We start from the raw sequence: 26,752 nt of genomic DNA on the forward strand, positions 1-26,752 counted from the left end.
AAAACCACTGATCTTGACACTTCCTGGTGAAAAAGAAATAGATGATTATGCGAAGGCACCTAGAAATCTTTATGCTTTGTGAGCCTATTTCGCAAAATGCCTTTTATACTGAGCTGTCTAATAATTATTAGAAGGGTCATTATACCACTAGTGAGAAAAGGTTAAGACAAATTTTTAACGCTCAGCATCTGGTATGTGAAATGATACGAAAGATGCTAAATGTATCTCGATTGAATCAAACCGTTATAAATAATCAAAGAATTCAAGTTGAGACCTTTTTTATTGAAACCTCTAGTCTCTCTTGGTTTCCACTCAAGTCAGTATCTGTCTCTTAAAAGTTTTCTATGATGGCGATGAGTAGATCTCTTAATATTTACAAAGTCATTTAAATTTTCTATAGAATTTATATTTTAAAACTAGTCTTTGATTATTACAGAAGCAGCACATTTACATTGTAGAAATCTGGAAAATCCTAGAAGCAACAATAAAAGGACCATATTCTTACCATCCCGTATTGTCGCTTAAAATGTAGACTCTTTCTGTGTCCACACATATGTTTTTATACCAGAGAGTACAAAATCACATTTTACATACTTTTTTACTTGCTTTGATTTTCAGTCATTGATCTTCATTCTTTCAGAACATTTTTGTCTCATCTAATAACCAGACTACATTCCTATTTGTGACCCCTAGAAATGTTTCTCAGCTGGCATGTCTAGACTAGACCCAATTTAGAATCCCACATTGCATCTGCGTGATGTGTCCCTTTAGTCTTTTTTTATCCAGCCAAGTCCCCTGTTGAAGAGACAGTTGTTGAGGGGGATGTAGTTCCTCAGAAAATCTCAGCTTCTCATTTTGTCTGATAATTTCCTGTGGTGTTATTTCGCCCATTTCTCCATCCACTGTATCTCCTACAAAGCAAACTTTATAAAGACTTTATGGGAGTTCCCGTCGAGGCACAGCGGCAACAATCCGACTAGGAACCATGAGGTTGTGAGTTCGATCCCTGGCCTCACTCAGTGGGTGGGGGATCCGACATTGCTGTGAGCTGTGGTGTGGGTCGCAGATGCAGCTCGGATCCCGAGTTGCTGTGGCTCTGGCGTAGGCTGGCATCTACAGCTCCAATTAGACCCCTAGCCTGGGAACCTCCTTGTTGTTGGAAATTACAATAACTCTGGCTCAGGTCGTCAGTGTCAGAAAGTGAGACACGTGGACAAGGAGAAATCTCGACAAGGCTCTTTACTTCTGCAGAAGGGTGCGGGCATTCCAAAAAGTGTGCACACCCGAACAAAGGACCCTCCCCTCTTTATCCCTAACGCAGGTGATGTCCCTGTCCCCTTCCCATGGGTCAGGTCAGGGCGCACACTCTTCCCGGTTGGCTAATTTGAAACAAATTGTTACTGGGAGAAGAGGGAAAGCGGAGGGGCGGGGGGTCTCAGGAAAGCAAAACCGGAGCAAAATGGAGTCACCAAGATTTCCTTTGATAGAAAAGGCATTATGTTACTTTCCACAATATGCCACGGGTGCGGCCCTCAAAAGGACGAAAAGACCAAAAAAAAAGACTTTATGGAGTCAAGCCAAGCACTTTGCCGTGGAATACATCAGGGACGTATTTAACCTTCCAATAGAGACCCCTAAATTGATCACTAGCTTACAGTACTATAATTCTGGTTCCTCCATCAGAGTTTTTCCCTTCCAACAAACTTTGGGTATTCTAAAACCTCTTGAATTTGGATTTTATTGAAATGGGAATCTACTTGTTTGGAACTCAGCTACATCTAAGTAATAATTTACTTTTGGTCAGCAAAATGCTTTCTTAGGGTACAAATTAATGTGAGTTAAAGGAGAATAACACTTTAAGAAAATTTTTTGAGGTATTTCAGGCTATCGATTTACATATATGTCATTGACACCCTATTTAATGGAACCCTCTTTTGTTAATTACTACAGGTCTAAAAACTTTAATAATTCAGTACTTCGCCAGACTAATCAAGTCTTTCTTCATAGATTTGGAGGTGATCTCATGGGGTTTTTTTAATCTAGTAATTCCAATTTTTATGTTTTAGATAAACTTGACCTTTATCAAGTTTAAATTAGCGAAGTTCTCATTCTAAGAATGGCTATCAGTGTAGAAACATTGTTTCCAAGTAATAGTTTACTTAGATATCTACTGGAATTTATTTTTAGTAAATCTTCAATTCTTCATGGTACCCTGTTGTGAACAGTAATTTAATTTTATAATGAACTTCACCATTATAGGATGAACACTTTTATAAACTAAATAAATGAGCTTGATAAAATCCAAATTAAAAATACTAGATATCAGGAGTTCCCGTCATGACTCAGAGGAAAGGAATCTGACTGGTATCCATGAGGACACAGTTTGATCCCTGGCCTCGCTCAGGATCCGGCTTTGCAGTGAGCTGTGATGTAGGTCACAAATGCCGCTCGGATCTGGTGTTGCTGTGGCCCTGACGTAGGCTGGCAGCTACAGTTCTGATTCAACCACTAGCCTGGGAACCTCCATATGCCACAGGCGTGGCCCTAAAAAAACAAAAAAAAAATGTATGTATGTGTGTGTATGTGTATATATTAGCTACCAGATTTCTGAAGTTTATTGAGGGTAATATAAGGAAGAAAATGGTGGCTCAATCATTAAACAAGTATTTACTCTTTTTATTGCAGCTGGAAATATTTGAATATGTTATACCAAATAAGGTTTTAGCCATTTTGGGTACTCCAGATACTGAGTTATCTTCTAGGGAAAAAGGAAGGGGTTGCACTTGGCAGCAGGAATTTAAGGGACTTCTGAAATATCTGCAGTATTTCATTTATTTAAAAGCATGCAGTCCCTCATATGACAGGAATTGGTTCCAGGACCCCCTGTGGATATCAGTCCCAGGACGCTCAAGACTCTTCCAGTCAAGCCTTTGACTCTATGTTTTGCACTTATCTGTAAGAATAGCATATTTTATATTTAGAAACAGAAAAAACAGAGTTATAAAAAGTGATAAAACCATGCCTTAAATATTTTAATCCAAGGTATACCGTACCAATGTACTAACGCTTGCCAATTTTTAATTATGGTATATCTTTTTGTATGGAGTTATGAATAGTCAGTCTTCCTTTGTACAACCACACCCACTGTGTATTAGTTACGATTTCTTTTTTTTTTTTTTTTTTGCTTTTTAGGGCCACATTCACAGCACATGGAGGTTCCCAGGCTAGGGGTCCAATCAGAGCTGTAGCCACCGGCCTACGCCACAGCCACAGAAACACAGGATCCTCAACCCACTGAGCAAAGCCATGGTTCCTAGTCAGATTCGTTTCCATTGTGCCCCGATGGGAACTCCTAGTTATGATTTCTACTTCTGAGTTTTTAACATATAAGAAAATGTATTCTGGTAAATCCCTCATGGCTCAGCAGGTTAAGGATCCAGGATTGTCACTGATGTGGCTCTGGTTACAACTATGGCATGGGTTCAGTCCCCGGTCCAAGAACGTCTGCATGGCACACGTGTAGCAAAAAAATATGTGATTTTAAAAAGAAAAGTACTCTGGATATTTACAGTGTTTTCACAATCTTGCACGATTGGCGGTTGTGCCTAACTTGGTAACAATTTTGTTTATCTTTCCAACAACTCCTTTGTCACTTATTTTATCAGTTTATTTAATGTTGAATTAAGTTATAATAAATGTGTGACACAAATATTGTATAATCAACTCTTGAAAGCATATAGACTAATTGAACAGAAATGTACAAGAGTATTAGAGAAGACGTATTAGCTGTGTATCTTCACAGTGCATTAGCATCGGCCCCGAGGCTTAGAGCAGGAGTTGACCGACTTTCTCTGTAAAGGACTAGAAAGTAAATATTTTAGGCTTTGTGAGTCTTATGACCACTCTCCCTACTAAATTCTAGTGCAGAAGTAGCCATAGATGATAAATACGCAAATGAATGTGGTCGTATTGCATCAAACTTCAGTTATCATTATCAGACCGTGGGTTGGATTTCACACACAGGCCACGGTTGGCTGACCTCTGCTTTTTAGAAATGCACTGAGTGTTAATCCAGAGAGTCACTTAAATAGAAGACTGTTAAACTGGCTTCTCCTCTGACTCTGCAGAAGGTGCTAAGTAAATTTTAGTTTGTGGAGTAATGATCTCTTAGTTTGGAATCACGTGGGAAGTGAACAACGTTAATTTCACAGGGAAGTTTTTCTTATGTCCTTCTAAAAGATTAACGCAAGTCATAAGAAATATATTGCATGCAAGTATTGGCCAAAGGAAATGTAATTGGTTTGGGAGAATAAAGGCATGAATTCTAGGGAAAATCAAGTGTAGTTTTGTAAATAGTAGATTTTGTGTCTGTGGTCATTAGTATCCCCAACATTAACTGCAGAAGGGACCTTAGTTATTCTGTAAGAATTTGGATGTGTTACCAACCAGAAGAAAAATCACTCAGGCAACAAATATTTGTGATTGATTGCTGAAATTTTCAAGTAACTGTGATTTGCCATAGGAGAGAATAGTTGGGGAGAGTACCAGTTTTAATGCTAAGAATCGCTGATCTATAGTCATATTCTCCACTCTGTATATCTGGAATTCTTTAAACAACTGATTTTAAGATTGCAGCACTGGTAATATATCCTTTTTCAGTCCAGCACCATACCTACCTACCCTCAAAAAGTGGTCAGAGAAACAAAATCTTCAACAGTAAAATTCTATTAATGCTTTGTCTCTGAGCACCTGCCCTGTAATAAGAAGTATTTGCCATCCTTCCAGTACAGTTTCATGGGCTCCAATTACGCCCTGTAAAAGTTTGCAGGTCACTTTGAAGCTTGAAGGATAAATCTTTGTTACTTTTATGGAGTATCGCAATAGAATAATACTCCCCTCCAGCTAATTTTCTTGGTAGAGATTTCTGTCATGTGTTTTATTAGCCATTTATACAGAATGAGATTGAAATTAGATTATATCCTATAATGCATGCCATGTTTATTTTATCTTTTCTAAATAATCAGCTGTTCTAAAGCTTTCAGCCTTAATCCCTTTGTCTCTAGGGACATGTGCTTAATTAAAAAGCAACTTATTCAGAGTTGAGATTTTTCTTAATTAGTTTGACTTTCCTCCCATTATATAATAGTCTTAAGATGTATCCATGAAAACTGGCCAGATTTTAATATTGTAGTCCCCATTAGGCCTGAACTCCTATTAGGAAGATTATGGGCAGATCATATTAAAAGAGTTAGGACAGTGTAGTTATCATGTAAACTGATTTATGCATGTTTTTAATCCCTTTGTGGAAGAAAGGGTATTTCAAAGCTGAAATGAGTTGGTTGATCAAAGTAGATGGATTCCTTCCAGTGGAGATGCCATGGGCCTTTGTTAAAGAAACTACACGCATCTACCTGGTTTCCATCTGCACCACAGGCTGCACTTCCTCAGGCTCCAGTGCTCACTTTTCCATCTTGGCTCTACCTCTGAATGTTGAAAGTTGCCTAAGGCATGATCCTTGGGTTTCTTTCTCTTGGTCCCTTGCCTTAAACACTTTCTCCTAGTTCCTAGATTTTTATCACTAGTCTTGCTCATACTCCAGGGCTTCGGATTTACATACCCACTGCCTGCTGGACATCTCTAACCAGAGGTCTATAGGCATCTTGAACATTTGCCCCTATTATCATCATCATCCTCTATATACGTAACAGTTTCTTCTTATCCATTTTTTATATCTCAGAAAATGGTACCTCTTTCCACCCAGTTGTGCAAGCCAAAAACCTAATTCCCTCATTCCCCACATATAAATGCATTAGTATGTCTTATCATCGCTACCTCCAAAATATCCCAAACCTTGATATTTCTCACTACCTGCCTGCCCTTTCATTCTCCTAGCTAAGGCCCCTTCATCTCTTGCCTGCACTTAGAACACATTCCTAAGATGTCCAGCTTACCACTAAGACCTTCCAATCAGTAATTCCTTCTCTTGGAGTTCCTTCTATGACTTAGTGGGTTAAGAATCCAACTGCAGCAGCTGGGGTTGCTGCAGCGATGTGGGATCAATCCCCAGGTCAGCTCAGTGGATTAAAGGATCCATTGTTGCCACAGCTGTGGTGTAGGTCCCAGCCGTGGCTCAGATTCAGTTCCTTGCCCAGGAATTTCCATATGCCTTGGGTGCAGCCATATATAATAATAATAATAATAATAATAAATAATGATGATGATTCATTCTCTTTTCCATGCAACCAAAGCATTACAGAAGATAAATCAGACATGTAACCCCTATTTAAAATTCTCTATTAGAATAAAATCCATGAGTTCCCGTTGTGGCTTAAAGGTAAGGAACCCAACTAGTATCCATGAGGACTCAGGTTATATCCTTGGCCTCGTTCAGTGGGTTAAGGATCCAAGTGTTGCCACGAGCTGTGGTGTAGGTCACAGACACAGAGTGGATCCCATATTCCACCCTGATTCTACCCTGAGCCTGGGAATTTCTATGTGCCGCAAGAGAGGCCCTAAAAATAAAATAAATAAATAAATAAATACATTTTTTTAAAAAAGACTAAAAAAAGTAGAATAAAAGCCAAACCATTCACCAAGCCCCTCTGTGAACTGACACCCACCTGCCACTCAGTATCATTTCCTTTGTCACCAAGCTTCAGGTATACTGGCCTTTCTGTTACCCAGGCCCACTAAGCTTCTGCTTCCTGGGGCCTTTCTCCTTTTTGACTAGAACACTCTTTTTTCCCAGAGCTTCACAAGGCTGATACCTTCTTTTCCCTCCTGGGGCACCCAACTGCCCCTAGGTAAAAGAGCGACACCCTTCCCCCAACCACTCCCTGTTCCTCTTTTCTTCTAGAGTGTACCTTGACCTGTATTTATTGGGGCTGCTTTATTTGTTCTCTCTCCTCTCCTTTGATTTGATTCTGGGTAGTTTACAGAGGTGTGGCCTGGGGGAAAATGAGTCTGGAAACAGCTTCTCTGAAGGAAATGATTGCCCCTATGGGTGGGAGCTGTACTGGGCAATGAATGATTATTCAGCCTCCTCATTGGCTCAGGCATGCCCAACCTCAGCTCTCCTCCTGCCTCCTACTTTGTATCCGTTCCTATGACACAGTTGTACCGTTTCAACCTTTTCATTGCTAAAGAGAAACTCAAAACAAGTTTGCAAAAAGATTGGCTGCAGTTATTAAAGCGGTGGCGAAAATTAAATTGTCACTTCTTTATGGACCATCAGGAACCCAGATATGAAAGCAGGTGTGAGGAGTTCCCGTTGTGGCTCAGTGGGTTATAAACCTGACTAGTATCCATGAGGATGTGGGTTCATTCCCTGCCCTCAATCAGTGAGTTAAGGATCTGGTGTGGCTGTGGCTGTGGCATAGGCTGGCAGAGCAGCTCTGATTCGATCCCTAGCCTAGGAACTTCCATATGCTGCAGGTGCAGCCCTAAAAAGCGGGGAAAAAAAAAAGTATCTCTCTGAACAGCTATGATCAAGTTAATGACATCCTGACATTATACCCAACAAGTATCCTTAACCAACCCTTCAACCCATTGGGACTGTCCTCAGTACCTAGATTTCATCTTCATTTTTGATACGCTTTACAGCCCTTTCAGCCTTGCTGTGAAAGGAAATTAGCCTTACAGTGGTGATTTAGACTAATACCTGGTGGAATCCATCTTGGCAGCTCTTAGAATATTTTAAAAAATAAAAATATATATACCCTTCAACTTCCAACAGTCTTTCCTCCCCCAGTTTTAATCCATAATTTAAAATATCCATTCAGCCTTTCATCCATCGGAGCAACACTATTTTGTTTTCATGAAATATTGTATTGGTTTCTTATGTATTTTAATCATAAAATGCACTTGGGTAATAATTCAGCTCTTTGTGCAGGACTTGGCTTTTCATTTTGTCATTAATAATTCATAAGCTCCATAGAATTACTTTAGGCCTTTTTAACCCAGTATCTTGAATCTTAACATATCCAGTGTCATTTTAGCTTCCAGTTTAAGAAGAAAAAAAAAAAAAGAAAAGATTGCGACAGCCCTGCTGTCTCAGGAGACCTTGAATAAGAGTTTTATTTCTGTTTCTTGTTTCTTTTAAAGTTCAGGATGCTTAAAATACCTGGAGTGTAGAAAATGCTGCATATCACAAGTAACAAAATCACACCAGTTAAGTGACCTCACAGACTGATAAGGACTGGTAGAGGTCACAGAAGGACATTTTCCCTCAAAATTTATCACAGACATCTCCTAAGTATAGTACTTGAAGTCCAGAAGATACTTAGGGAGGCCCCAGGGTGGGTTACTAAGTCACACGCATGCTTTTCCTCAAATTATTAGGAAACATCAGTGAAATTAGGGGTCTTGTTTTGGGACTAGTCCCACCAAATCTGCCTGGCTGAACTGGTGTGGAAACATACACTGGTCCTTTCAGAATCTTGACATCTACTCCCCGGAGAAGCCACACATAGAAATGTGAGGATTGAACTGTTTAAGTCTGGGAATGATGAAAATTTAGTATATGTATTTTTTAAAGCTGCAGTTCAAATGGATAGGAGAGGTTGAATTTCTTTCTGTTTCTTCCTCTTTTCCTTCATTCTTCTTTTTTTTTTTTTTTTTTTTTTTTTTCTAAGTTGAAAGGAGACTTGGTTTTTGTAGGCGGAGAAAAGGCTTTTCTCTGGGTTGTTTCTTTCCTCTCAATACCAATTTTCTATCAAGTCCCATTGGGATCAGTGCTCATAAAGTAAAGCAGCACATATGATCTGCTCCATTATAATCAAGTTGAATCTACCTTCTTTCAGAATAGTAGGGTGTTTTGAAGCACTGGTACATGTCAAAGAAATGAGGCCATTCCCTTTACAAATTCATGTTTTCATAAGATAAGGTGTTGTTGAAAGAACAACATCTTTCAGTCCCTCTGATGTATATACAACTGCTACATAGAACCCTTATGGATTCTGGGTAGTGGGAGGAATAAAAGAGAACCTTGCTCATCTGAGTATAGTTGTTTTTGGTTTTTTGGAGGGGGGGGGTTTGGGGGGAGTTAGGGCCGCAGGTACAGCATATGGAAGTTCCCAGGGTAGGGGTCGAATGGGAGCTGCAGCTGCCAGCCTGCACCATAGCCCCAGCAATGCCAGATCTGAGCCGCATCTGCAATCTACATGGCAGCTCAAGGCAACAAACACCAAGTCCCTAATCTGCTGAGCAGGGCCAGTGATCAAACCCTCATCCTCATGGATACTGATCAAGTTCATTTCCACCAAAGCCGCACTCCTCAGCTGAGTATAGAATTTTTTAATTAACTGAAAATCATTCTCAGTATTTGCGTGCAGCTGATTCCACTGGAAATTTATTAATACAGAGTCTGATGCTGCATTTTGCAACTGTATTATGCTTGTATTTGTAATTGTGATGGGCAGCTACTTTTCTGCTTTTTTAAATCAAGTGGTCTTTAAGCAAGTCAATTCTCTGACCTGCTTGGAGAAATGGCACCCCCAAAGGACAGGGTTCAAGACCCTTTTACTTGGCTATTTCAGTGCACTGTTTCTCAAACTTCAGTGTTTATGTGAATCACCAGAGGTGTTTTTGTTTGTTTGTTTGTTTGTTTGTTTTTTTGATAGGCAAGAAACAGATTTATTAGGATAGAATGTCTGTGAGAGATGCAAGCAGGCAGGCAAGGAAGCTCTGCCCCAGGATCTGGTGGGCTACAGTTTTATCATCCAAGGGGACTGGGGGTTGGAAAAGCCCGCCTCTTCCTTTCTGGAAGTAGTAGTTCCTCCTTAGTATCCCCTAAGGTGTGTTTTCAATCCGAAGAAGGGTGGTTCTCAAACTCTTGCCCTTGGTCTGAATATGAATACAGGCCTAATCCCATCCCCACCCAATGACCTGAGGCAGTTCTCAAGGCTCCACTAATGCGGCAGGGCTGCCTTGTTCTGATGGCTTTTTTGAGCAATTTATTTACTTACAGCAATCTCCCAATGTCCCCTAGGTTTCCCTCATTATCTGTGGTCCTTTATTGGGACTTCTAAAAATACCTGTGTGTCTACTCCATCCCTATCAGTCCCCCTTCCAGGTGTTGTACCCCTTTATGCTTAAAGGCAATGACTGTTCAGTAACTACTCCCTGCTGAGATAGGGCGTAGGCCTGCCTGGGGACCAGAGGATTTTTTAAACTTCAGGTTCTAATTCAGTGGGTCAGGGGTGGGATTCAAGAGTCTGCATTTCTAACAAGCTCCAGGTGCTGCTGATACTGCTGGTCCACACAACACACTTTGAAAAACAAGATTTTAGAATATGCAAAAATCCAAACTTTTTACTAACTCTGAAATTGAAGGGTGAGGGTGAAATTAATGTGTCGGCATTTCCAAGGACAGATCAGTGATGGCGTTTGTACGTTCATAAAACGTAACACGGGATGCATCCTTTGTGCTCTTCTACTACTCTTGTAGTAGCAAACTAATGAACTGCTTATACTTGAATTCCTTGAGAATGGAGATTATGTTTTACTGTGTTCCAGACTTCCTATTCCTGGAGCCTGGCAAATTCCCAGTCATCTATAGATGGCCAGTTAGTGAGTCCAGTTGAATCAAATTGAATTGATTAAACTTCATGAGGACAATATAGGGATGACCTGGTTTTGTGCCTTTAAACCCACTTGTTTCCTCTTTAAGAGATTTGTCTTGCTTTATGTACAAACTTAAAACCGTCAGTAATTTATAACTCACCATTATCTAGTTATACTCTTTTTTCTTTTTTTTTTAAATTGTTTTTGTCTTTTTAGGGCCACACCCATAGTATATGGAAGTTCCCAGGCTGGGGGGCAAATTGGAGCTGCATCTGAGACCTACACCACAGCTCACGGCATCACCAGATTCTTCCTTAACCCACTGAGCGAGGCTAGGGATCAAACCTGCATCCTCATGGATACTAGTCGGGCTTGTTACCACTGAGCCATGATGGGAACTCCCTCTTTTTTCGTTGTTGTTGTTTTTTTTCTTTTTAGGGCCACATCTGTGTCATGTGGAAGTTCCCAGGCTAGATGTCAAATCGGAACTGCAACTGCTGGCCTACACCACAGTCACAGCAACACCAAATCCAAACCACATTTGTGACTGACCTACATATTTCTTATTTTAAAAAGTTATTCTAGACTTAAGAAAGAAGGCATTCCTGGACTATTTTGGCAGATTCAAACGTATTCTTCTCATTTCTGAAAGAGTACAGCAATCATTGTTGTCTTCAATAAATTATGCAAATATAAAAATATTGCAGTTAACATGTTTACATTCCAGAAGGATTTCAGTAAATCATTGTATCAATGTCAGTATGCATGACCAAACTTAAATGCTGTCATTATTTCCTTTTGGTATTTGATTTTGCTTCCTTTTTTTAATAGCTTTATTGAGATATTATCCACATACCATACAGTTCACTCACTAAAAATCCACAGTTGGCTTTTGTCATATTCACAGAGTTGTATATACATTGCCACAACCAATCTCAGAACATTTTCACTACTCTGAAAAGAAATCCTGCACCCCTTAGCCATCACTCCCTACTTCCTCCATCCCCCGGCTCTAGGCAACCAGTAACCTACCTTCTGCTTCTTTCTATACATTTTCCTCTTCTGGACATTCATAGAAATGGAATCATACAATGTATGGGCTCATGTGACTGGCTTCTTTCACTTAGCATAAGTTCAAGGCTGATCCATGTTGTCACATCTATCCATACTTTATTCTTTTTTATGGCTGAATAGTATTTCATTTTGTTGATTTGTTGATGGACATTTAGGTTGTTTCCACTTTTCAGCTATTAATGCTACTATGAACACTCATGTACAGTTTCTTGTGTAAAATATGTTTTTGTCTTTCGTATATATTACTAGGAATGGAATTGCCAAGCTATATGTTAACTTTTAACCTTTTAACAAACTGCCAGCCTCTTTTCCCAAGTGACTACAACATTTTACATTCCCATCGGCAGCGTGTGAGAATTCATTTCTCCACATCCTCTCCAATCCACATTATTATCTGTCTTTTTCTTATAGCCTTCCTAGCGGTATCTCATTATGGTTTTGATTTGCATTTCCTCAGTGGCTAATGATGTTGAGCATCTTTTCCCATGCTTGTATATATATGGTCATTGTATATATACCGTGTGTGTGTGTGTGTGTGTGTGTGTGTGTGTGTGTGTATGGGGGGGATACCTAGCAGATCCATTGCAGATTATTATTATTATTATTATTATTGTTATTATTTTTGCTTTTGATGGCCCTACCCATGGCATATGAATGTTCCCATGGTAGGGGGTGGAATCGGAGCTATAGCCATCAGCCTTTATACACCACAGCTCACAACAGTGCTAGATCCCCAACCTACTAAATGAGGCCAGGGATCAAACCTCATGGATACTAGACAGATTCGTTTCCACTGAGCCGCAACTGGACCCTCCATTGCTGAATTTTTAATTGGGCTATTTGTCTTTTTATTATTCAGTTCTTTATATATTCTAGATACAAATTCCTTATCAGATAACATGATTTGCAAAATGTTTTTCTCATTCTGTGGATTTTTTACTTGATAGTACCCTCTGAAGATAAAAGTCTTCAAATTTGATGAAACCCAGTTTATTTTTTCTTTTATTATTTGTTCTTTGGATGCCATGTCCAAGCGATCATTGCCTAATGCAAGGTCATGAAGGTTTGCTTTTACTCCTAAGAACTTTATCGTTCTAGCTACTGCATTTAGGTCTTTGACCCATTTTGAGTTAATTTTTGTGTATGATGTTCTTTTTTTTTTAAGTGCTGCGATCTTGGCTACCATGCAAGTCTAAACAGAGCCCTGCGAACATATCTCTCTGCGGAGTATAACCTTGAAACCTCTAGACACGAAGGCTTAGACATCATTGAGAATGCAGTTGACAATTTGGAGCCCAGGAGTGATAAGCAGAGATTCATGGAGATGTACCCAGCTGCATTCTGCCCACCAATGAAATTTGAGTTTCAATCTCACATGGGTGATGAGGTCAGTAATTGATTATTTTAAAACTAATGAATTGTCTCTTCGCTTACATTACTCTTCACCTGCTGTACCCAACAGTTGTAAGAATCCCCAGTTTTCTCACTTCTCCCTTTGCGTTGGACCTTATAATGTTCCATGACCAGCCACTACCACCTTTTAAAACAAAGGTCAAATACTCCAGTGCCTCCAGAGGCCAGAGAGATAGAGATGCAGACTTACTAGGGTGTAAGCACTAATCTGTTGCAGGATAAAGAATTCTTCGTCCACCTCAAGACACTCAGATTTAGGGAGTTCCACTGTGGCTTAGTGGTAACGAACCTGACTAGTATCCCTGGCCTCATTCAGTGGGTTAAAGATCCGGTGTTGCTCTGAGCTGTGGCGTAGGTCACAGACACAGCTTGGATCCCATGTTGCTGTGGGCTGTGGTGTAGGCTGGCAGCTGTAGCTCCAATGAGACCCCTAGCCTGGGAACTTCCTTATGCCATGGGTGTGGCCATTAAAAAAAAAGACATTCAAATTTAAATTCAAAACAAAACATTTTTCTGGCCCAGTAGCATCTCTCTGAAGATTTCTTATAATCATGATTTAAAGATCTCCATAAAGAAGAAGCTTTATAAATGGCAGGAAAATGGAAGAGAGGAAAAAAGATACAAAACATTTTTTTAAGACTCCAGACCAGTAAAATGAGCATTACAAATGATGTTTTGTATTTCAGGTTCATTATATAAATTTAGCTTTCTGTCCTATTTTATCCAAGGGAAGAAAATCCATTTAAATCATTTATGAGTTACAGTTGTATATTTATTGTCTGCGAACAGGGGAAAACAAGAAAAACCTATTAATGGCGCATGCCATATAGCACTTGGTATCCCAGCTGTGCTAAACAATACTCATAGATGAAAAACTCAATTTTAGCTTATTGTGGTGACAGTATGTTCTTAAAAACAGTTATGATTTCCATGAAAAATTTCTTCTTGAATGTCACAGTTCTTTCTGAAACACCTAATGTTAAGACTTTTAAGATATATGTATGTTCCTGATATATTTCTAACCTAACTTTATTTTTGCTTGATTTGATAGAGTGAATTACTTGATTAAAAATGGTAAGCAGTTTTTATGCCAATAGCACGTGAATTTGACAGGCAAGTGGCTTATCCCACCCAGACTTATATTTATAAAACTAAATGGTTACTGTTTTCATTGTTGCATTATGGAGGTGTTAAAACACCGAATGATAAAACGTCACAGACAAGTGATTTCAGTTGGGTTAAAAGTTTTTACTTTTTTTCTCAACTATTATTGTTTTAACATAGTAAGTCTCTTACCCTTTTTTATGGCCAGTTCTGCCAGGGAGCAATACTCTCAATGATCTTTTGGAGACTCTATAAAAGGAAACCCTCATTGACCAAGACCATCTCTATGCCAAGAAAGATGAAAAGAAAGTGTTTGCTTTCTAGTGTGATTTTAAGATAATTGAAAGGTTCTGATTTTGACTTTATCCATAATTAAGATCATGGCCAAATATCTTTCTCCCAAAACCTAAGACAAGCAGCTTCTTCAGTTTCGTGGTAGATCACTTTGGCTGATAGTGGCAAAAATAAACTGTGGTAGAAAGATGCAAAAAAAATAGTAGCTATTTGCTTTTTCTGAGTTTGCACTGTGTGTCAGGCAGTGTTCTGAGTGTTTTATATGCATAAGGTCATTTCATCCCCCACAACAACCCTATGGCGAAAGAACTCTCACCTGTTCCCATTTCACTGATAAGGAAACTGAGGTTTAGTAACTTAACACGGTCACCCAGCTGACTGTAACCGGTAGGCTCTGCCGCCAGCCCTGCTGTTACCTGCATGACCATACACTCGATCATCTTTCACACTGTGCCCACTAATTATTCCACAAGTGAAACGTCAGCCGCAGAGCTCCGTCTCCAGCCACTGCTGCGTTCTCAGGGGCATGCTTCCTGCAGCTGCTTTCGTGCTAGTCATCTCCAGGCCAAGCAGCTGCATTCTGCTCTTGCCACTCACCTAACAAGTTCATACTTAAAACTGAAGTTTTGAGGCTGCTCTTAAGTGGAAAATATGTAATTGGACTCCTACGGGGATCCGTGTGATTCAGGCAGAAGGCTGGCGGATGGCGCCCTGTTGTAACTGTCGTTCTGATTCCCCATCAGGTGTGTCAAGTCAGCGCACAGCAGCCGGTCCAGGCTGAGCTCATGCTCAGGTATCAGCAGCTGCAGTCCCGACTGGCCACGCTCAAGATCGAGAATGAGGAGGTGAGCATGCTTTCTGCCCCCACAAGTGATCTGAGTTCTAATGTGACCTGGAAGACATTTTCACACGACTTGGTCACTTTAACATGGTAACTGCATTCTCTTCATCATGCATGTGCAGCTAAATCGCGGATCCTAAAATATTCCTTGTAGAGGATAAATGCAAAGTTTCTGTATTCCACTGTAAATGAATACTTTACCAGGGGTTCACCGCATACACATGTCAATACACCCTTATTCTTATATGCTTAAATACTGAAAGTAGTTCTCCTGGATTATCAAATGCCACATATGTGTCCAAGAGTATATACATGAATGTGTGGAAAGAAATGTTGTCCAATATGTTAATTTAATGCTGACTTTGGAAATTAGTACTAAAAAAATGAAACTTACACCTTTTTTGTCTGTATTTGGTCACAGTATGCAGTGGCTCAATAAGGGATTTCAGTTCCCAGACCAGGGATTAAACCTGGGCCATTCAAGCACTGAATCCTAACCACTAGACCACCAGGGAACTCTCAGTACTTTTTAAAATACTTTTTTGTATTCTCTAGATTTCTGGTACTGAATATGTCATTACTGATATAATTAGTCCAAGAATTATATTTTAAAGTAATACTTGAATAGTCATATAAAACTGCTTATCTGCTGACGTAAGTGGATTTAAATGGGTAGAACATAAAATGTGTATTATATGTTGAGTCAGAAGGCATTTGTACAGTTCAGCTGCCTGTTTCTGAAGTTAATTTAATTGGATCCACATTCTCCTTAAATAAAAATAGGGAAGTTCCAGTGTTGTCTCTGCAATGGCTCAGGTCACAGCCATGGCTCAGATTCAATGCCTGACCCAAGAACTTCCATATGCCTCAGGTGTGGCCAAAAAAAAAAAAACAAAAGCAAAAAAAAATGGGAACCACAAATGTGTCTTGTATTAGTCAAGGCACTCAATTATAATTTTCAGGAACCCAAATCAAACTCAGTCAAGTCAGAAAGTTTACTTATTGGCTCATGGTTGCAGTAGCCTCAGTAGTGATTGAACCTGTGTCAAGATGCTGTTATCAGGAATCTCTCTCTTTTCATCCCTTTGACGTGATATCTTCATGTATTGGTAGGAGGTCTCTCCCTGCCCCCACATTGAGAGATCCAGGACCACATGGTCCATACAGCTTACCATCCCACGTCTTCCCAGCATCCTTAACTCTGAAATGGGATCTTTCATTGGCCTGACTGAAATAATGTATACTTCTGGACCAACCATTACATCCAGGAAATGGGATTCTCTCATGTACCAATTCATAGAAACAGATTGACAGCCCCAATAGAAGTCTGTATTTCTAGAGGCAGGCAGTTTCCAAAATGAAGGAATATGGGACAGAAAGGGGGGCGGGAGGGAAGCGGCAGCAGCAACAATTCGCCCTTGAAAAAAATAATCAAAATTCACTTTAGTACCCTCTTTTATTCTAATCCCACCGGGATATTTTGAGCTATGGTGAATGTGTATTTATTTCTGTGAAGAAAGAGTGGTGTGTTTCTAGATCAGCAGTTTGATCAAAACCCATCGCAGCCTTTCTGGTTTCTGTTCCTTCCAGAAGAACCAAACCACCCCTTAGTCAAACATGTGTGTTTACGATGCAATCAGTGTGATTAATACCTCAGTCTCTGTGTGAAGTCCCATTAATGAGCCTTTCCAAAAGGAAAGCCGTTACTCTCCTTGAGGTGTTTTCAGAGCTTAGGGTTTGGCAGGGCACCACAAAATACTCACCTAATGCAGTTTACTGGATCCTCTTAAGCCTATGGTTTGTACGTCTGGTGACTTCCAATTTGTGTGTGTGTGCATTTGTGTGTGGATGCCCTTGCGGTTTTATTTGGAAACAGTGTCTAAGCTCTAGGAAAACAGGGTGTTATACACATGGTCAAAACTTGCAGCCCGCAGACCTGTTTTGTTTGGCTCCCACAGTTTGGGCCTGTTGAAAAGTGGGAAGTGTGGCAACTCTGGCCCTGTGTTGCCTCATGAAGGGAAAGGCTGGGGTACTTGCATTTCTCTTGACCGTAGCTGTTCAGCTCCTGATTGTCTTACGTTGGCCTAGTCCATTTAGGTTAACCTGGCTGGCCTCTGCAGCCCTTTGAATGCACGACCCTCCTCTTCCCCTTGGGGCATAATGTGGAAAAGCATAGTGTCTTTATGAACTGATAGGGGCAGACTCTGCTTTCTGAGGATTAATTCTTCAAAATTTACTGTAGAAGCAAATGAATTGGATTGTCCTGATGTTTCTTGTGAGCATGACAAGTGGTTTATGATTGTTGCACTTGGGGCAAATTCACTGAGCGGAATGGGATTCCCAGTGAAAGTAAGAGTTAAACCAGCCTTGTGAGAACCAGTAGATTTCCATAGATAGAGAAGGAGGGAAAGCTGTTCCACTATATTTCAAGATTGGAGAACAGAGTGCTTTGGTTATCACGCAGCTTCTGCTTGGGGATGAGCTGAAGGTGAAGCTGGAATTTGTATGCCGAGAGGCATTGAGAGCCAGCTGAAGGAGCTTGGATGCTGTGGGTGAGTTCATTTCAGTGAAATAAATATTTATTGAGTGACTTCTACATTCCACACATTTTGCCACGTGTGGGAAGTACAGAGATGAATAAGTCACAGTTAGCAGCTGTCTAGTGCGAGAAGCAGACTCTAACGAGTCATTTATGCAAGGTGAAAAATCAGAGCCCTAACTTGGGAGTAACCTAGCCATCATTGCTGATTTGGAGCTCCTCTGTAGCCCTTTTCTCCACCATGAATAAGGAATTTGCTCTGATCTTCCATTGAGAGAAGGACATAAATTGACGCCTTGGTATCAAACCAAAAGAGACAGCTAAAGAAACACATGTATAATTCTGTATAATTCTCTGCCTCTGCACAAACTTATATATACTTAGAAAGTCCAAAGTTGAGTGGAAAAGGTTTAATTAACTAAAAACAATTCTATCTACTCAGTGAAAAGATCAAAGTTGAGGGAGAATTTCATCCAAGCTTATAAAAGCGTAGGCAGGACAGCTAAACGGAACATGAGCCTTTCCACCAAATCTTAGGCAACTGGAAATAATGGACACCACTCAAAACTGTAGGAAGCCTTCTTGTAAGAGAGCTTCCATGCTAAGAGCCCATAGCCCTTGTCTGGCTACAGATGAATTTCCTTTGCTCTACAGTGCTTGTTTTTTGTTTTTGTTTTGTTTTGTTTTCAAATTGTTCTTGTCATCTAAAATTTTTTTGCATGAAGACATGGACTACCAGCTGCTACAAAATTAGAAGATCTTATTATACTAGGCCTTCATTTCTCTGGCTTGAACTGAGCAGTACATACTCCCCTTAGACACAGGGTATGTGCTTCCTGTTTGCCACACTCCCCACTCAGCCCACTTGCCTATTGTCATGACTTGCTTGGCCCTGGAAGATATTTGAGTTTGCCACACCTGGCTTAAAACAAAGAGGAACGCATAAGCGTTTGTGAAGTGGCCTCAGTATATTCCTAAGTTGTAAAAGTTGGAAGTAAAGGTATGAGAAGGGCTTGATTTGATTTGTGGCTGACGCAGATTCATAATGGATTGTGACATTTATTGTCACTTCACAACTTTACATTTGCCTGTTAAACCTTTTAAAATGAGCCTTTGGTTTCATTATGCAGTAAACTTGCGTCAAGGATACCTCAGTCTTATGATCCCAACTTCTAGTCAGCCAGCCCACAAATGGTAGCATCCACTGTGTATTGTGTGCTCACAGAATAAGAGCAGGGCCTTCTGCTCATACAACTCTACTTCCAATTTTTTTGTTTTCTTTTTTTCTTCACCTAACAGTATAACGTTTTATTAAAACTTTTAAATGATACATTTAAAAAAAATTACTTTTACAGGCAGCACTTTGAAAGCCACCTAAATCTAAATGATTATTTATACCTTTCTCACTATAAACTTTTTTTTTTTTTTTTTGTCTTTTTTGCCATTTCTTGGGCCGCTCCCACGGCATACAGAGGTTCCCAGGCTAGGGGTCTAATCAGAGCTGTAGCTGCCGGCCTACACCACAGCCACAGCAACGCAGGATCCGGCCTACATCACAGCCACAGCAACGCAGGATCCAGCCTACACCACAGCCACAGCAACGCAGGATCCGAACCACGTCTGTGACCTACACCGCAGCTCACGGCAACACCAGATCCTTAACCCACTGAGCAAGGCCAGGGATTGAACCCGCAACCTCATGGTTCCTAGTCGGATTCATTAACCACTGCGCCACGACAGGAACTCACTATAAACATTTTCCACACTCTTCCCAACTCACTGTTACACAGCCTTGTCCACTTTCTCAAAGTTTATTGTTAAGTGAAATAAGTGGGGGAGATTAAGAAGCACAGACTTCCAGTTACAAAATAAATGAGTCACAGGGATGAAGTCTGCAGAATGAGGAATATAGTCAGTAATTATGTAATATCTTTGTGATATGTGACAGATGGTAACTAAACTTAGGACGGTGATCACTTTATCATGTGTAAAAACATCACATCCCTATGTTGTATACCAGGAACTAAAATGGTGTAGGTCAATTCTACTTCAAAAACAAATTCATAAAAAGGGAGACGGGGTTGGGGAGAGGGGGAATTGGATGAAGATGGACAAAGGTACAAACTTCCAGTTATAAGAAATTATGCTAGGGATGTAATGTATAACATGGTTAATTAACACGGCTGTGTGTTATATATGAACGTTGTTAAGGGAGTAAATCCTTTTTTTCTTTTTTAAGTTTGGATCAATATGCGATGATGGGTTTCACTAAACTTATTGTGGTCATCCTTCCGTGATGCATGCGAGTCAATGTATGTAGGTCAAATCATTACGCGGCACATCTTACACTTATACAACGCTCTATGTCAGTTATATCACAGTAAAACTGGAAGGAAAAAAAAAAAAAAAAGAGGGAAGGGAAGGAGAAAGGTTTCTTTGAACTTTGTTGTCAGGGTTGTTCCTTTGGTTCCTTTTCTTTCAAAGCTGGTCTCTGGAGAAATCCCCTTAAGTTGCATTTCCCTGTCCTTAGAGAGCCTTAATCCTCCTTTATCTATATGAAGCCCACGAAGAGGAAAATGAATTGCATAAGTAAAGCAATTAGGGCTTTCTTTTCTTTAGGACAGCCATACTTACTTCCATGCAAACCTACATACAAACTTAGTTACATACAAACTTAAACATTTGTCCCAGTGTTTGCTCCAGAAAAGAGAACTTTCATAAGCTCATCACTTCCGTGCTATGAGTAAAACCTTCTTGTTGCAGGAAAGGGAACCCCCTCCAGGGCCCACATGGGCTCTTGACTAGCAATCAGTTGTCCAGGGAGACATACATAGTTGACAAAGCAAAAGCCTTTATGGGGAAGGGGCACCCAGGGGAGAGCTGTAGGTTAAGGGCACCCAGGAGAATTGCTTTACCTTGTGGCTCACAGCTTCAGGTTTTATGGGAGTGGGGTTAGTTTGGGGGTTGTCTCTGGCCAGAATCTTGCTTGGCTTGTATTTGGTCTGACTCAGGGTCCTTCCTGGTGGCACCTGCACCTCTCAGCCACAGTGGATTCCAGCGCCAAGGATTCTGGGAGGTTGGTCATCTCCTCCCTCCCAGTGGCCCCCTCCCAAATTCTCCTGATTAGTTTTTGACAGCCCCACGTCGTTTATGTTTATCAGGGCCTCCTGTTGGGAGACAACTCATGCAAGCAGTTATTATCATGCCGGGCTAAGGCGGGCCATTTCAGTCAATGGTCCCCTAACATTCTTCTTACACATAAAACAACTAGTCTCTCTTAAGATATAGTAGATCTGTCCCTCTGAAAGGAATAGAAAAGAGAGTAGTCTGTAATTAATTCCACAATTAATTTGCAACAGTGTTTAATGAACATATAAAATTTCCTCGCAACATTTAAAATCTTTCACGAGCAGTTCACTAGGGAGTATCTCAGAAACTATTCCCAAAGTATATTCCTTACACAGGCTATTTTCGACAATAATAAACAAGATTTTAGGCAAATGTGAATGTTCATGGTATGGGTAATTGAGGGAAGTAAAGAGATTTGGGTTATACTTTCCATTACCTGAAAACTGGGTTTACCTCTTAGTGGATGTCCAGCCAAAATGCACAACCAAGCCAAAGATCCAGAGAACGAAAAATTTATTACTTGCAGCAAGTTAGGACCCTTAGGAATCTTTCCTAAAGCATTATCTCCCCACCTGCAAAATTGGGGACGTTTTGGAGTTCCCGTGGTGGCGCAGTGGTTAACGAATCCAACTAGGAACCACGAGGTTGTGGGTTCGATCCCTGCCCTTGCTCAGTGGGTTAAGGATCTGGCGTTGCCTTGAGCTGTGGTGTAGGTCGCAGACGTGGCTCCGATCCCATGTTGCTGTGGTTCTGGCGTAGGCTGGCAGCTGCAGCTCTGATTAGACCCCTAGCCTGGGAACCTCCATATGCCGAGGGAACGGCCCAAGAAATGGCAAAAAGACCAAAAAAAAAAAAAAAATTGGGGAAGTTTTTTTAAACAGAGGGTACATGCACATTCATGAAGGGACTTAAACAGAGGAGAATTCAGCATAGACTTGGGGCCAAGGTTGACAGAGTCCAAGCTTTAGGGTCAACATCATCATTCAGTCCTCTGCCTGGATGGGGCCCTAGTTCCTGCAGAACTCAAAGATAGATTATTATGTGTATCTCGAGGAGGAACTAGGACTCTGCTTTATCACTGCGCTATTGTTCAACTGCCTTTTCTCTGTTCTGCATTCTTTGTTCCCTTAGGTTCATTGATTAATGAGACCTGTTCAAGGACAAGCATTGTGGCCAGCCTTAGATCACAACATGTCTTAGGCCAAAATGGCTTCTCTTATGTCAAGAAAGCCATTCCCGGTTCTCTTTCCCTGGAGATCCCCCCTAACCTATCTGCTTACATTTCTACCTAGGGTAGAGAAATCACATCTCCCCTGCCCCCAGATTTCCTGTAATACCAATGACTGCAGCAAAATCCCATGTCGTGCACACATCATTGATCAAACCCTTAAGGGCAGTTTTCAAATTCTTCTATGACGTGGTGTAAGATGTGAAGCTTAGTAACCACTTAATCATAATTGCTGTGTCTGATGATTTCTGTGACTTTACCTTCATTTTTACTTTTGTTTCTTACTTGCCTGAAACCTACCTTCTAATGATGAGGTTGACACTAAAAAGTTATGTGAGGCATTCCCAGTGGTTAAAGATCCAGCGTTGCCACAGCTGTGGCTCAGATTCAGTCCCTGGCCTAGGAACTTTTGTATACTGCAGGTGTGGCCAAAAAAGCAAAAAAAAAAAGAAAGAAAAAGGAAAAAAAAAAAGCCCAAGTGAAAAATAATGGCCATTTAACCCTTAAATGATAGCATTGGCCAAAATTGAAAACAGGATCAAATAGGATCAACTGTTTTTCTCTGAAAACATGTATTTTTAGAAGCACTGTGTATGTGAGTGTGTTTATACATATATATTTCAAATAAGCCTTAACTCACCTAAGGGAGGTCTTGGTCCAGAAAAATACCAAGCAGGATGAGGAGAGTTCCTGGAAAGGGTCTGAAAGTGATGGGTAGGACAGGGCATCCCAAAGAAAATAGCAGAGGTCTGAGTGACTGTCAGCAAAGAAACCCCATATTGTTGGTGTGTGCAGAGTGTTTGCTGGCATCTGTTGATTTAGAAGGAGGGAGACTTCAACTTCCACCATTCATTCAGGTCGTTTTCACTGCTCTCTTGAGAATCGGCTGTGTTCCAGGCAGTGTGCTGGTTAAGCTGTCCCTGACCTCAAGGTGCTCCCACTGGAGAGAGAAAACCGAGCCCCTCTGAACAGTGTGGAGGAGGTGCTTGTGAGGAATGGATTTGGGATTATACTCCCTGGACCACTTTTAGAAAAGAGTCCACTCAGATGGATCACTCAGTCAGAATCCGGATGGGCTGCAGGAAAACAGGCTTTTCGGAAACATGGCTGAAGCCAAGATGTTGTTCAGAGAGCTCTAGGCAATGACGACGTTTGCTTCTCTGGGTTCAGTTGTATCATTGCTGAGAATGAAACTTGTTCAAAATTCATGAGACCCAGTATTTTATAAATATCCCCTTCAATGCAAATACATAGATTATTAGTGTGAATTCCTCTGGAATGATGACATGACCCCTCCCCAAAAGCAGGGGAAAGGGGGCAGCAAAAATTGGACTGTGTTTCCAGATCTGGCACCACCTTACCCAGCACTGACAGGGTCCCTGGCATCTGTACCCCCATTCAGGTATCAGGAGCAAGAAAAAGCCATGGCCAGATGCTCTGCCACTGCCCTTCCCTTCTGTGGCCTGTACTGGTAATAAGTTTCTCTTCCCTTGGCTAATTAACCATGGCATGAATCCAGTCTATATGTGCATGAATGTGTGTGTGGTCTCTTTCTGCTAATCTTGTTTCTTTCTGCCAGTTTTTAATACATCTGAAATGACACAGTGCTGTAACTGAAATACCTACAAGGTCAGGGATGGCAAGGAAGGAGTAGTTAAGTCGGGAGGGGAGGACAGGGCTTGGGGTCACCTTCACATATGGAGTGATGAGCCTTAAAGGATGAATAGGCCTGCAGCAGGTGCAGGGTGTAAGGTACAGGGGCATAACGTTATTGTGGCATATTTTAGGGGTTGAATTGTATTCCCCTAACCTTCATATTGCGAGGTCCTAACCCTTAGTACCTGAGAATATGACCTTATTCGAAGGCAGGGTCTTCACAGTGGTGATCAAGTTGAAGTGACTTTCCCCTTATTATAAGGACATTGATACTTTCCCCATATTATAAGGGTCACTGATATCCTTATAATAAGAGGAAAGTAAGACCCAGAAGCCAGATGGAGGGAAGGCAGTGTGAAGACACAGAATGAAAAGACTAGAGCCATCTATAAGCCAAGGAGGCAGGGACACCTCCTTCCCTCGTAGCCCGCAGAAGAAACCAACCTGCCCACATCTTGAGCTCAGACTGCTGGCCTCCAAGACTATGAGGCAGGAAGTTTCTGTTGCGGTACTTGGTTTCAGCAGCCCTAGAAAACAAACGCAGTTTGTTTAGAGAACGAAATTTCTTTTTTAAAAAAATTGTACCATTAGTAGAGTTGCTTTACAATGTTGTGTTAGTTTCAGGTGTATAGCAAAGTGATTCAGTTATGCATATAGATATACTCATTCTTTTTCAGATTCTTTTCCCATGTAGGTTAGTTTGGCGTATTGCCTAGAGTTCCCCGTGCTCAGAATGAAACCTCTTGTTTGCTCTCATAATGGTAAGGTCCTGGGAGCAAAAGGCAAAAGAGCCAGTCTACAGAAGCCCCCACAGACGTCTGCTCTCTGCCATCATTCATTTTGAACCATATCTCAAGAGACCAGGCCACCTGGACCCTCCTCCAGGGCAGTGTATTCTTGAGGTTTTTCATAATTCCTTGTCACATTCCTGGCCTCACCTGCAACCAAACCCAACTGTGTTTCCCTGTTACTCATGAGGAGTCATTACGAGCCTCATATGAGCCGTTTCATATTTGCCTCATTATATTCCCCCTTGTGACTTACTAACATGGCCCATGTGTGTCAGAAGCCAGTGTTATTCTTTGTCAAGAGCATCCCGTGGGATTAATATAGTCATAGCCATTGTGTCTGGGGGCTTCTGTCACATCCTTTATTTTCCTTGACAATTCCAAATTTAACTGTGATACATGCTTCTGAGAAGGAAGTTGAAAAAAAAGGAAGAAAGAAAAAAAAGCAGTATTGTTGAGATTGACAGGGAATCACATGACTGCTGCTGGGTCCATAGTAGGGCCACAGTCTGTGGCCTGTTACCAAGGGCTTGGGTGTGGCACCCACCAGGTCACTGGACAGGTCTCTGCCAGGCAGAACTGGCCCTGGGACACAGCTAAGCATAGCTAGGTCTAAGTCACAGGTCTGCTATAGGGTCCACAGCCAGGACCAAGGTCTGCTGGCCTGCCTCTAGGAGCACAGATGGCATTCCCCCTCTTGGTCCCTAGGTAGACAGGACTGTTCCTAGACCACCACTGAGAGGGACTAGATCCAAGTTACAGGGCTGCTTCAGGATCCAAAGTTGGACAGGTTGGCAGGCCTGCCTCTGGGAATACAAATGGGCGTCTCTCTTGTTGGGTCCCTTGGGCCGATATAAACTGCTTAAAGGCCATTGCTAAGAGGTATTAGAACCAAGTTAAGGGCCACTTTATTATCCACTGTTGGACCGAGGTTGCTGGGCCTGCCCCTGGAGCACAGTTAGATGTGTCTCAAGCCTGGTTTCTGGTCAAGCAGAACTGACCTGGACTACAGCTGGGCTTGTCTGGAACCAGGTTATGGGACTATTTTAAGATCTGCAGTTGCACCAAGGTCAGCTGGTGCTCCTCTAGGCAGAGACAAGTATGCCTCCCAGCAGGTCCCTGGGTAATGCGACTGTTCCCAGACCAGGGCTGAGAGGGACTGGAACTGCATTATGAGCTGATAACAGGGTCCACAGTTAGGACCAAGGTCAGCAGGGCTATTACTGGGGACACAGGTGGACATGACTCCTCTAGGGTCTCTGGATGGTACTAATGGCAGGACCAAGCCCAAATAGGACTGTAACTGAATCTCCAAGGGGTTGGGGCTAATTTGGGGTCTGTTGCCAGGACCAAAGTTGGCAAGCCTGCCATATGAGCAGGGGCCAGCTTTCTCTTATCAGTCCTCATCAGTCGTGGGTTCCATTGAGATTTTACAAGCTCCTATCTGGATCTCAAGCTCCCACAAATGCACTTTTGTCAGGACGGCTGCCAAATTATTGTTGCTGTGGGGGTGTATGAACAGGGTGTATGCACCTTACCGATGTCCCCTCCGTGATGATGAGTCTTTTCATTCAGCCTATAGATATCTAATCAGGACTTCCTTAAGGTAACTACTTTAATTTTAGTTTTTAAATCATCTTTAATGTGCTTTTTTCCAATATCTGTCCTTTGCATTTTGCATATCCTCAGGAATAATGACTAAGTCTGTTAAATTTTTTGCCTCCTTTTAATATTTACTCCCTCACGTGACCTCTTTAAAGCTTCTGACCTAGCACAGATCACTGTTGTTTCTTCCCTAAATAGTAATTTGTTGTTAAAGGGGGGAAAAAAATAAATCAGCATATTTCTACTTCTTGTAGTGGTGGACGGAGTCACTCAGCTGATTCTTTGACATTTCCCTATCCAGGAGGAGGTACATGGCCACGCCTGAAACCCATGACATAGGAAACCATATGTTCCCAAAAAGAAGAGGGTCAAAATGGTTTGAACAGAAGTAAAACCCAGTGATTCTGAACTATTAGTGCCCCTAGTGGCTTAGAAAAATAAACATTTCTCTCAGGATGATAATAACTTCACCCTAGACCTCAAATAACTTGGAAAAAAAAAATGTCCAACAAAGATAA

At 41.2% G+C, this 26,752-nt stretch overlaps 1 protein-coding gene across 2 annotated transcripts in view; it reads left to right on the forward strand.

The window, feature by feature from the left end:
* Positions 1 to 26,752, forward strand: part of SRGAP1 (SLIT-ROBO Rho GTPase activating protein 1) — a 304,206-nt gene that overhangs the window by 212,497 nt on the left and 64,957 nt on the right. For both annotated transcript variants that reach the window (XM_021091938.2, XM_013997691.3), the window contains exons 7-8: positions 12,803 to 13,024; positions 15,192 to 15,293. In XM_021091938.2, coding sequence (XP_020947597.1) covers positions 12,803 to 13,024; positions 15,192 to 15,293 — 324 coding nt within the window. The remainder of the gene's footprint in view (positions 1 to 12,802; positions 13,025 to 15,191; positions 15,294 to 26,752) is intronic.

The sequence above is a fragment of the Sus scrofa genome, chromosome 5 (assembly GCF_054392235.1).
Source record: "Sus scrofa isolate SSC_HxYL_T2T_F1_AM1 chromosome 5, Sscrofa_HxYL_maternal_Yorkshire_Landrace_v2.0, whole genome shotgun sequence".
Lineage (NCBI taxonomy): Eukaryota > Metazoa > Chordata > Mammalia > Artiodactyla > Suidae > Sus > Sus scrofa.